Source organism: Hippoglossus hippoglossus, chromosome 23 (genome assembly GCF_009819705.1).
Source record: "Hippoglossus hippoglossus isolate fHipHip1 chromosome 23, fHipHip1.pri, whole genome shotgun sequence".
Lineage (NCBI taxonomy): Eukaryota > Metazoa > Chordata > Actinopteri > Pleuronectiformes > Pleuronectidae > Hippoglossus > Hippoglossus hippoglossus.
Genome location: NC_047173.1, coordinates 17436123 through 17448622, shown reverse-complemented (window position 1 = coordinate 17448622; position 12500 = coordinate 17436123). Strand labels below are relative to the sequence as shown.

Below are 12500 nucleotides of genomic sequence, written 5' to 3'. Positions count from 1 at the left end.
ACAACAAAACGTTAGACGAACCAGTTTCTGCAGCGACGGAGCAGAAACCTCAAAACTGACAAGTTAAATTTACGCTGAAGGAAGATGAAGCAAAACACAAGAGTTGTAGATGAATTTACATTTTACTACGAGTCTAAATTTACTCTGAGCCTGAATAAGAAGTGAGTTGAGCAGAGAATCAGTGGGTTTGAAACTATGAAGAGGATCAGAGGTGGTTTCTGAAGCTGCGACAGTTTCTATAATTGACTAAGTTTATCTGATTTGTATTATTTAGTGGAGAAACAGTGATCACAGTTATCTCACTGTCTCCTCGAGTGTTTCAGCTCAGTTGGTTCTTTCTGTTTGTTCAGATAAAAGGTGAAAATAGGCCGCCGGCTCCAGGTGTGAGGAGATAACCAGCGAGTGCAGGTCACCGAGAGAAAACATCAGCAGACTTATCTGTCGACTCTGCAGCTGGAGTCACGACGACTAGAGTCAGAAAAAAGTGAGAAGACCATAAACGTGCGTTACCCGGGATGCTCTGCCTCCTGATGGCCAGCGCTCCGTCTGGAGGTCTGGGCCCGGTGGCGTGTTTGCCGTACGGCCCCTCATCTGAAACACAAACAAACAACGCATGTTACTTACTACACACACACACACACAGACACACACAATGTGTCTGAAGCTCCACCAGGTTCTCCGACTGGTCTGTCGCCCCAAACTGGCTAAAGACACCATTAAAAACCTCCATCAGTTCCTTTCACTGATTCTGAAGCCGAACTTCCTGAAGCTGGTTCTACACATTAACCGGTGACGAAGCTCGACCAGTTAAATCAAACCCGAGTTCATCCTGGTTTGCAGCAGGTTCATATTAAACCTCAGTCCCTCTCCAGGACTTCAGGTGGTAAGAGCAGGGAATTCAATCTGAACAACACTTTAAGTTAAACTGCAGCTGAGCCGACGACACGGAATCAGTTTGTGTTGCATCGTCCTACTTTGTTCGGTTTGATTCTATTTCATGGTTCCATTTTATTCTGTTCTCGTTTATTCTAATCTGCTCCAGATCTTTCTCCTCTGTTTGGTTCCAGCAGCCGAGCAGCTCAGGAACACAATGGGGCTCTGAAAACACACACAGACACACACGCCATCACACAGACACACACAGACACAGCATAGCTAAATGAAGATGAAAGCTGAGCCTCCTCCTCCACCTCCAGATGTAGGACAGCAGCATCTCGTCTTCTCTCAGTCGACAACACATACTCACACAGTTTATGTATAATACTACGAACTACAACTGTGTCGTGGACGTTATATAAAGAGAAAACTCTTTCAGCTGCTGTTATTAAGCTTTGATCGATTAAACAAGGTCACACATGTAAGTGTTAAAGCAGGGGGTGATGTATCCATCACCCCCTGGTGGCGTGCTGCAGTATAGGTTAAAACAACCACCTCCTCCACGTTAGCAGATGGGATACGAACCAAAAAATAAATAAATATATGTTTAGATGGTGACTGTAATTCAGTTGACAACCAGTGCCACCTACAGGCTAGAAAAGTAACAACAGTAAAAATCTAGGTAATGCTTCAAAAGTTTGTGTTGAGGACGAAGAAATAAAACAATCAATTAATTGAATCCAGAAGAAAACACAGTTGATAACGGGAGAGAATCGTTTTCCTCATTTCAATATAACGGCCCAAAAAACAATAAGACACAAAACAACCAGAAAGAGACTCAAAGAGAAAACCCCCAGAGAAAAACACGAGATGAGAGAAAACCAAGCAAAATAAACCGTGAATCTCATTTTTCCCAGAATCCTGCAGCTCTACTCGTCCATCAACGCAGCATCGACACTCAAAAACAATTTACTGTTTATGTTCCACAAACATGATCTAAAGAATAAAACAACCGAGATCAGAACATTTGTCTTCTCGGACGTTGCGGCTGCAGATTCTGTTTATTCTTAAAATTGTATTTGCGATTAAATAAGTGAAGTAAATTCAAATATTCCTCAGATCCTGTTTAAATGTGTTCTGTGGCTGTATCGTGGGAAACAAGTGAAAACATGAACATATAAATAAAACAGCAGAGACGTCGTCCTGATCGTCTCATCGTTCAGACGTTTGTTAAACAACAGCATCTGGTTCCTTTATCAGATCTGTAACTTTTCATTTTCACTATCCAATTACTGAAAAAACGTATTTAAAAATGATAAAGTTAAATAATGTAAGAGACGTCTGCTGATTCAAATAATGTAACTTCAAGAGAGTGAACAGATAACAGATAAATAAAATCACACAGTGCACATGAACACATCGTGATGAGTTCAAGGTCGAAGCAACGTTGTAATTTTAACGTTTGAATCAATGTCAGGTCAACAAACACACACAAACACACACAAACGCACACAAACACACACAAACATCACTGCTCAGATACGCACAACCACAAACACTACAGGTCAACACAGCTAATGCCCAGTAATACTACAGGGACTTGAATAATTCCATGTAATGATCAGATGTAATCAACTTTTTTATTAATATTCATTATTTTTATTATCTGACAGTGAACTGGACGATCACTGAACAGGTGGAAAAGGCCCCTGGATCAGAGCAATGAGAAACACACTGAAGACAATAACACAAAATGACAACAAATAGAAAATCTATTCCAAAAATCTCCAAAAAAGAGATCAACTACCTCAATAAAACACAAAATGATTGAAATACAATGATCACAGAAAACAAAACATTACCACAAAAAACACACAAAACGAGAAGAATGAGACAAAGCTACCACAGTAAGATGGAAGATGATCATAACGACACAGACAACGACCCAGTAAAACACAACACAACCACAATCCTACACAAAATGACAAGAAAATAAACTGAATGACCACAAAAAGACACAAATCACACTAACGACCAAAAAGAGATTGATTGATTCATCTATAATCCTGATTGTTGTCTGTCAGAATAAAGACTTTTATTTTGGTGATATGTGTTAAAATAACAACAAGCTGACTTTAGATATAACTTAAGAATCTGAAAACTTCTACGATCACGTCACAAACGCGTGAAGCTTCGAACTGAACCAGACGTGATGATAACCTCAGAATAAAAACCTCTCTCTCTCTCCTATCTGTTCTGTGCTCGCTCGTCCTTGATAAAACACACCGTCAATATTACATTCATGAAAATAAGACGCTCTCTCTCTCTCTCTCTGCTCACACTCACTCTGAAGCTCTCTCATCCAAAGATACCTGCAGCCATCGACTGAATGAATCCATCAGAGATCACCCCCCCCCCCACACACACACACACACACACACAGACACACACAGCTGGCTCTGGTCATAAACACCCTGATCTCTCTCTATTTTCAATGTTGCTGACATTGAACCAAATCTCGTTCGACCGTGCAGACAGACACACACACACACACACACAGACACACACAGACACACACACACGTATGTTCCACATGCAAACATGCTAATCCCTCCATCACATACATCCAGCCTCTCTCTCCCTCTCTCTCTCTCTCTCTCTCCCAGTCTTCGTCTATGTCGCTCTACCTTTGTTCACCCTGCGCAGGATCTGGCAGCGACATTTAAACGACACGGCGATCATGGTGAAGCCGAGCCGAGCGTCGCCTCCCCCCCCAGCGCCATGCAGATGCAGCCTCCACAAACTACACCTCCTCTTCCTCCTCCTCCTCCCTTCTCCTCCTCTGTGAGCGACGGAGTGACGGACGAACGACCTCCTCAAACGTGAGCCATGATGGAGGGAGAGAGGGAGCGCTGCAGATGTGAAGCTGCTCCATAAAATGAGGCAGTGGAGGAGGAGGGAGGGAGGGATGGAGGAAAGGGGGGAGGGGGGAGGCAGAGTCTGCGCAGATTAGAGGATGAAGAAGAGGAGGAGGAGGAGGAGGGAGCTGTATCTCTCCACAGATTTGTAATGGGTTTCCGTGCAGCTGGATGGAGGGAGAGAGGGATAATGGAGGTGGCAGGGGGGGGTGGACGGAGGGATGGGGATGGATGGGTGAAGGGAGGGATTGAGGGAATAATGGATGGATGGATGGATGGATGGATGGGGAGAGAGAGAGAGAGAGAGAGAGAGAGAGAGAGAGAGAGAGAGAGAGAGAGAGAGAGAGAGAGAGAGTAGGGTTATTGAAAGAGTGATGAGGGGGAAGGAAGTGGAGAAAGATGGAAGGATAGGGACGGAGGAAAAAGGATGAATGAAAGGAATAACTGAAGTGGAAGAAGAAGGGGAACAATAAGTTAAAGGGAGGAAGGATGGAAGGAAAGGAAAGAAGCAGCCGACGCAGACGTGGAAACAGAACGTAGATCTGAAAAGATCAAGTTATAATTATAAATCAAAATATAATAAACACAGCAATTGTAATGTTTCAGCCAATAAGAACCCGGCAGGTGTTTCCTGTGACGTGAGTGGCTGACAGAGGAGGGGGGCGTGTGCTGTGAGCAGGAAGTGGTCAGACGTGTGTGATTAATGTGGATTAGTGACGTCATCATGTCTGCAGGTCTCTCTCTCTCTCTTAATGTCTCTTGACCGCCGCTCCTCTCTGACGTCACTCTGTAGTAACGTCTTGTTCTCTGATCTGATCTGAGCTGGTCTGATCCGTGCTGCCCCCTCCTGGTCACACAGGCCATCTGCTCCACTGTGAGACTATCACGCCCCCTGCTGGAGACAACACGGCAGCACAACGTACTGATTTACTGTCATCAGGTTTCCCTCCAAACTATTAATATTACTGCTGCTAATACTACAAAAAAACATCAGCAGCAGTAGTTAATCAACAAATACTACGACTGCTAATATCTGCTGTTGATGCATCCACAAAAATATCATTAAAAACAAATACTGCTATTACTACGAGTACTACTGCTGCTTCAGGTAATACAGCAACTGGTAATACTACCAAAACGCTAATAGAACTGCAACATAATTATTAGTAACACTACTACTACCAATACTACTAAACATTAAAAAATAAACCATCATTGATAACAACAGCTACTATAAATACTACTATTACTACAACTTCTATTATTACTGCTGCTGATAACAAAAAATACTCCAAACTAAACATCAACATCAGCTAATACTGCTACTACTAATGCTTCTGGTAATACCAGTACAACAGATATATATCATCTACTGCTGCCAGACATAATACTACTGTTGGCATGAGTGTGAATATTAAAACTAAAAATGCTTCTAATAAACTGGGATGTTTCTCTCCAATTAAAAACTTGTGTTTATATAGAAGCTGTGACTTCAGTGATCTGGCATTAAAACTACAAGTATTAGCCTCATGGTGGCGCTACAGGACAACCCAGAGGAGACGGTGGATCCTCTGTGGACCATGAATGTCTGAACCACATGAACATCCCTGTGATTGTTGTTGAAACGTTTCTATTCGGTCAGAGATGATGTGGTCAATCAGTCGTCCCAGTTTGACCATCAGAGGTAATAACATGCATTAATGAGGTGATGAAGCCCCTCCCCCTGCAGTGAAATCAACCAACCAGCCCCCCCACCCCCCCCGAAACACACGCACGCACACAGACCCACACACGGCTGCAGCTGTTTCCATGGAAACAAGCTGATGAATAATTGAGGGGAGAGACCAACCCTGCATCGTACAAAGAGTGATTTTGAGAGATGAAAGAAGCGCTCACACGGACACACACACACACGGACACGGACACACACACACACACACACACACGGACACACGGACACACACTACAGGTTATCACAGGCTTCGGCATTGCAAAATAACCAAATCAAAGTGCAGCACTAACAATGTGTGTGTATGTCAACACCCCCAGCGCAAAGTTAAACTCGTGGGTTTGAGTCACCGTGACATCTCCTTATGTAAGTGCACGCGCACACACACACAAACGCACACACACACACACACAGAGAGTGCTAATAACACTGTTCCAGAGTCTGTGAGAGCAGAGGACGGATGTGTAAACCTTTAATTAACAGTCACAGTCAGACTGACGGGTTTCGTGTGTGTGTGTGTGTGTGTGTGTGTGTGTGTGCGTTTGTGTGTGTGTGTGTGTGTGTGTGTGCAGCAGATGGGACAAACCGATAGAGCTGTGATCAACAAAACCACGAACACTTCAGATCCTCACTCAGCGGAGAGAGGAAATAAGTCGCTGCACGTCAACACAACGTTTCTGACACACAATCTGTTCACACACGACAAAACAAATCGTCTCAAACCAACGAGATAATGTACAAACGACAGGAAGTGGAATCAACTTCACTGAGAATATTCAGGTTTTTAAGTTTTCCTCAGTGTCAGAGTGAATTCAAATTCATATTTTACAAAATATAAAATAATATTGTACAAAAAAAAAAGAGAGAACATTAAAACCAATGAATCACACTGATGTTTAAGCTCATATACACTTTATAGACATACAAGATAAAGGACAAAATAATAAAAAGTCCTAATTACAGCCCGATATATAAAGTCCACAAAATGTTCTATTTTGTGTAAACGCCTTTATCTTCTGTATCATTTCAATAGAGGGAACATTTTTAATTTTTTCAGGGCAATGAATCAAACTGACTTTAGAAAGGAATTTACTGTTTCCACATTTTGTTTAATCCAACTACAGTTTCTGATTTAAACACAAGCTGATACTTCACTTCGAGGAGAACTTTATCTAAGTGAAATAGTTAAACCAGGAGCTGTTTGATCAGAGAAACCTAAACTATCAATCTAATAATTCAGTTAAATCCCCAAATAAAAACACATCGATTCTGATAAAGTGGTCTCATGTTGGACGTGACAAACCACAATACAAACACAATCTCATTTTCTGAGTAAATTTATGGCGAAGACTTTAGCCTGAGTTTTATTTTGCTGAACCTAATAAACTGACTCCACTGCACCCGGATGTGTTTTCTACTTTTTCCTAATCCTCTTAATTGAAGAGGAATCAGACGAGAAAAAGAGGAAACATTGGTTCTTTAAATTGAGAAAACTAATTAAACATCATATCGTAATAATGAGGGAGACGTCCTCTGAGTCCCGAGAGCCCGACGCGTTAATTAATCTGAACTTGTGCAGATTCATGCTCCACTTTTCTGTCTCTGTCTCTGAAGATAATCCAGCAGCGAAGAACGACGCCTCCAGAGCGAAACCAGTCGCAGCTAAAAGTGGGAAACGTGGGACTGAGCGGCTGCAGAGTCGAGACAAACAGATGAAATATAAAGATGTGTGTGCCACCGGGGGGGTGTGGGGGTGTGTGTGTGTGTGTGTGTGTGTGTCCTCACACAGCCAAAGACCAACATGTTGCTTTTCAGCATCTTTCATCCACCACTTGAACAAACCAGGGAGAGTGGATTGGCCAACTCGTCTCAGCTGTGCCCATCGACTCCCCTGGTTCACCTGGAGCGGCACTGAGCCTCCTCCATGTTTCATCATCTTTTCTTTCTCTCATTATAACAAGGTGTGAAGTCGGGCTCAACCCTCCCTCCGCTCCTCATCCTCCTCTTTGTCTCCATCATGTTGAACACAGGACCAGTTATGTAAATTAAGCTTATTTAAAGCATTAATTAGTGTGAGCAGCCTTCACATAACAGACCACTGCTGTGAACTGCACTGGTCTGAACTCAGCGTTCAACAGACGACACAGTTTCTCCTCATCAATGTGCTAATGTATGCATCATAATGTTTCAACATGTAATGAGATCATCGGGCGGAGGAGGCGGGCGGGGGGGGGGGGGGCAGCCTTCTGGTTTGAAAGGAGGCGGAGGCGCCTACAGGTGAGATACAGGTGACATCACTAAGGGAGGCGGGGCCAGAAGACCAACGCCTTTAACAGACACAAATACCAAAAGAATAATGTTGATATGAGTGTAACAGTATGAAACTCCACCCTGAGCCTTGGCCTCCAGCAGGGGGCGCTCAGGTTCACCTACTGCATGTTCTGTTGACGCGTCAGTAAACAAAGCTAATCACTCAAAATTCACCGTAGTGAGCGAAGCTGCGTCGATCAGAAAATCATGACAGAAACTTTCTACAGGTTCTTTATACAGAGAAGATACAGATCAGAGTTCAGCAGGTTTTCGTTCCTCAGGTTCGTGGAGTCGTGATACGAACAAAATCTACTGATGATAAAACATCTGTAAATCGGATTTAAAGTGGATTCAGTGTTAGGAAAGTCAGAGGAACCAGATTAAATCAGCGCCTAGTGAGAAGAGGAACAGTGAACCGGGGGTTAGCCAGTCAACCGTCCTTAAAAAGCCTTCGTATAGAATCACACGCTGTGCTACACACACACACACACACACACACACACACACACACACACACACACACACACACACACACACACACACACACACACACACACACACACACACACACACACACACACACACACACACACACACACACACACACACACACACACACACACACACGTTCGCTGGTAGCTGTAGGAAATGTTTCTTGGCAGCTCTGCCACACACACACAGGAATATTCCAGTATTTTTTCCACACACTAATAAAACAGTTGAATGTCGGTTATTAGCACATAAACACACCCACATACAAATATGTTGGTTTAAATAAATGATGTAAAATTAAGCTTCCACAAATACCCACAGACAAGTTTAAAAACACTGCAACAACTCATTCAACAATTAACGTATAAATCCCGTGGAGGAAATCACGGGTTTCAGTTTACAGCACATGGACAAAGGTCTCAGCTCTTATCTCATAAAGTTCTCCGGACATCAGTGTCTTCTACCTGCTCTACTTTTTCATCCTGAGATATTTTTATTCCTTTATAATTTTCCTTTTTCTCACCTTTGCGTCGTGTGTTTGAATCGTCATTAACACCCACTCGCTCACGCTCAAATCGTGAGGAGGATCTCCTGCTGTGTTATTACATCAGCTCCTTCAGACATTCTGCAGACTCTTTACTGGGCGGCAGGAGGAACTGCACAGAAAGTGGATAATGAATCTGCTGATATTAAGATAAATGCTCGACATTTACTGCTTCCTGAGGATTTGATGTTTTAATTCATCACGTCAGAGTAAAGTGAAACTTGAGACATTTCAAACTATGTTCTGACATTTAATTGTCAAACCTAAAGAAAACAATCTGCAGACGAGAAAACCGACGAACTGAAAATAACATCCTCGAGTCCACCTCCATTCCCAATCATGTGAGACTACAAAGTGAATCTTTTATCGCACGCTCGCAGCGCTCACAAACACTTTCATCAGAGTAAACAGTTTAGTCGACGGCGAGTCCTGCTGGAGATTTCTCCAGAGACCGAACGCCGAGCAGTGAACCAGAGTTCAACCGCGGAATCTAAAACGTTCCTGAATCTCATTTAACCACAGAAAACATTATCGTCTGAGGCAGCGGAGAAACAGAAACTCCACAAACCCGCTGAACTTCACATCCATCGTGGTCCATGTAAAACATGTAGAGCAGATTTTAAAACGATTCCACTGTGTCGAACGTGTCCCTCCGCCGGGGCCCAACAACCTCTCACATGAGAATCTAGATCTTATAGTAAAAATATAAAAGAAAACAGGACGTGGTCTGAAAATCTGAATTCATTATTTGTCCTGAAGAGTCGACAGGAAAATCAATGACACATATATTTTAATCTTAACTGCTCAAGAACAACAATTAGAAGGTCACTCAGAAGAACTCAAACCTAAACCAAGTCCCTTTAATCAAATCAAGCTGCATCAAACTACTCATGAATATCAGGCCCATAACGATTTCATCCAGATCCATGAATTATTCTCAGTGAAATCAGTGAAAAATGATGAAAAACGTTCTCGATCTGTTCCTGGATCAGTTCTTCTCTGACCCACTTCCTTCCACCAAGTTGCATGATAATCCGTTTCAGGTGTTTTGTACAATCTTACTGACAAACAGACTCAGAGGTGAGAACATAACCTCCTTGGTGCAGGGAACAACAATAAGGATCAGCACCAAATTCTTCACAATTATGAAAATCAGCCAAGGAATAAATATGTCTGATTAAACCTGGAAACACCAGGTTCTCTCTCAAACTGCAGAGACAGTGGATATCCAGAGTCTCCACCACAGACAAGACGAGTGAACAGAGACGAATTCTGTTTATAGAAGATCAGTTCCACGTTTTGTGTGTAGTTTAGTTACAGCTGTATCATTTTAAAGCATCATAAAGACCTATCCAAACATATCTAACACCTACTGCGTTATATTTTAACATATTTCAGACTTTTTCAGGCCTAAAATTCAGATTATTGAGTTCTGGGCTTTTTCAGATCCGTTGGAAACGCTGAGAGAGACAAAAGAACAAAAGGAAGTTTTCACTGAAGCCGTTTGTTTCCAGTGAAGTAAAACCTCCAGCTGGAGTCAGACAGGCAGTCAACACTTCCTGCCTTGTTATTACCCACAAACCACCTGGCCCCCTGTCACCTGGATACCTGAGTGTGAGTGTGAGTGTGTGTGTGTGTGTGTAACCGAGCCCACACACACAGTTTTGCTAACGACCTTCATCTATAATAGAAAACCTGACACACTGACTCAGGATGTCTTCGTCATAATCTGTTGATAAGCTCCTCGCTCGCCCACACGAGACAATAAAACAAAGCCCCCCCGTCCCTCCCCTCTCTCTCTCTCTCTCTCTCTCTCTCTCTCTCTCCCTCTCTCTCTCTCTCCCCCCTCTCTCTCTCTATGGGACTCACTCAGTAGGTGTGTGTTGTACTTGCTGGTGTAGTAGTAAACGTCCTCATATCCTTCCTGGTAATCGTCGTCGGCCCGGTACCTCCTCCCTCGCCTCCTTCTGCTCAGCAGACGCAGCAGAGCCAGGAACCGCTCCATCATCACCTGGTCCGAGCCGGGCCGGGCCTGGCCGGGCCAAACTGGGCCAGGCTAAGCTACTACGAGCTAACAGCGAGGCGAATAACGGCAAGAGCTGACGGAAAGCGTTATTCCACAGAGAGAGAGGGAGCGAGAGTGAGATCAGGTTTCCTCCTCCTCGCTTCTGCACATGCACACACACACCTCTGGATGTCTCACACACACACACACACACTCACACATCAGCAAGCGTTTAACACGCACTAACTCACTCACATGTTCTTTGTATTCTCTCCTCTCTCGCTCTCTCTATCTGCAGCCTCCTCTCCCTCTCTCCCTCTCCTCCTCCTCCTCTCCCTCTCCTCCTCCTCCTCCTCCTCCGTTCCCGGCCACTTCTTTCAGCTGTTGGTGCATCTAGCCCAGCTCAGCCAATCACAGGGCTTACAGCTCTCTCTCTCTCTTTCTCGCTCGCTCTCTCTTACACACACACACACACACACACACACACACACACACACACACACACACACACACACACACACACACACACACACACACACACACACACACACACACACACACACACACAATGGAGCTTTGCGATGCAGGAGTGCTGTGTTAGAGGGCGAGAGCAGCGAGTGAGCAGAGTGTGTGTGTGTGTGTGTGTGTGCGTGCATGCGTGCGTACTGTAAACGTGCACTTGAGGAGTCAGCAGAGAGGAGCTTCTATTCCTTCATTAGCTCCTTCCATCCTTTGTTGCATCCTTTGTTTTCCTTCCTTCCTCTTTTCTCTGTCCAAATTTGCTGTTTCTTTCTTCCTCTCCTCCTCCTCCTCCTCCTCTTCATCCCTCATTCCAGCAAGGGGGAGGGGAGAGCGTGTGTGTGTGTGTGAATTCCAGAGGGTGGTCTGTAATTGAACACTGGGAGTGAGGAGAGGAGACGAGGAGAGGAAGAGAGGGAATAAGAGGAACGCAAATATCTGGAGGAAGAGGAAAAGAGGGGGATGTAAGGTGATGAAAGGAAAAGAAACTAGGAAAGGGGGAGGAGAGGAGAGGAGGATGAAGAGGAAGAGAGAAGATGAGGTGTATGATGAAAGAAGGGAGAGAAGGTGAAACTAGGACAGAGGAGACGAGGGGAGCAGGAGAGGAGAGAGGAAAGGAAATTCGGAAAAAGAGGATAGGAGACAAAGACAAGAGACAAGACAATGATTAGAGGGGATAAAAAGGAAAGGAAACGAGTGTATGATGGAGAGGAGGCTAAACTAGGAAAGAGAGAGCAAGGGAAGAAGAGGAGAGAGAACACTAGGAGAAATAATAGAAGATGAAGCAAGGGAATGGCAAAGGAAAAGAAACCAAAAAAGAGGAGAGGAGAAAAATCCAGGAGACGGAAAGAAACGAGAGCAGGAGATGAAAAGAGAAGGAAGCAAGGAAAAAGGTGGCGAGAGCTCGGAGAGCAGAGATGAAAGATGGGGGAGAGGAGGTGAAACTAGGAAAGAGGAAGCAAGGGGAGGATGGGGGAGCGAGTGGACATGTTGATGACGCTTCAATCACGTGACGGATGTGAAACTGGAAGAAAATATCTCAGAAATGTTCATGTCTGAAAATGGGTCGAATGTCTTGTTCTTGTTTCTCTTGAGCTGTGTAATTGT

The 12500-nt window shown here is 44.0% G+C and overlaps 1 protein-coding gene across 8 annotated transcripts in view; it reads right to left on the bottom strand.

Moving 5' to 3' along the window:
• grip1 (glutamate receptor interacting protein 1) overlaps positions 1-12500 on the bottom strand; it is a 37499-nt gene that overhangs the window by 12724 nt on the left and 12275 nt on the right. For 3 of the 8 annotated variants that reach the window (XM_034577711.1, XM_034577712.1, XM_034577713.1), the window contains exons 1-2: positions 10739-11196; positions 511-591 (exon numbers count right to left, since the gene is read on the bottom strand). In XM_034577711.1, coding sequence (XP_034433602.1) covers positions 511-591; positions 10739-10877 — 220 coding nt within the window. In that variant the 5' untranslated portion in view covers positions 10878-11196. Of the gene's footprint in view, positions 1-510; positions 592-3563; positions 3831-10738; positions 11198-12500 lie in introns of those variants that run through there. The other 5 variants (XM_034577710.1, XM_034577716.1, XM_034577715.1 and 2 more) reach the window with 4 other exon arrangements.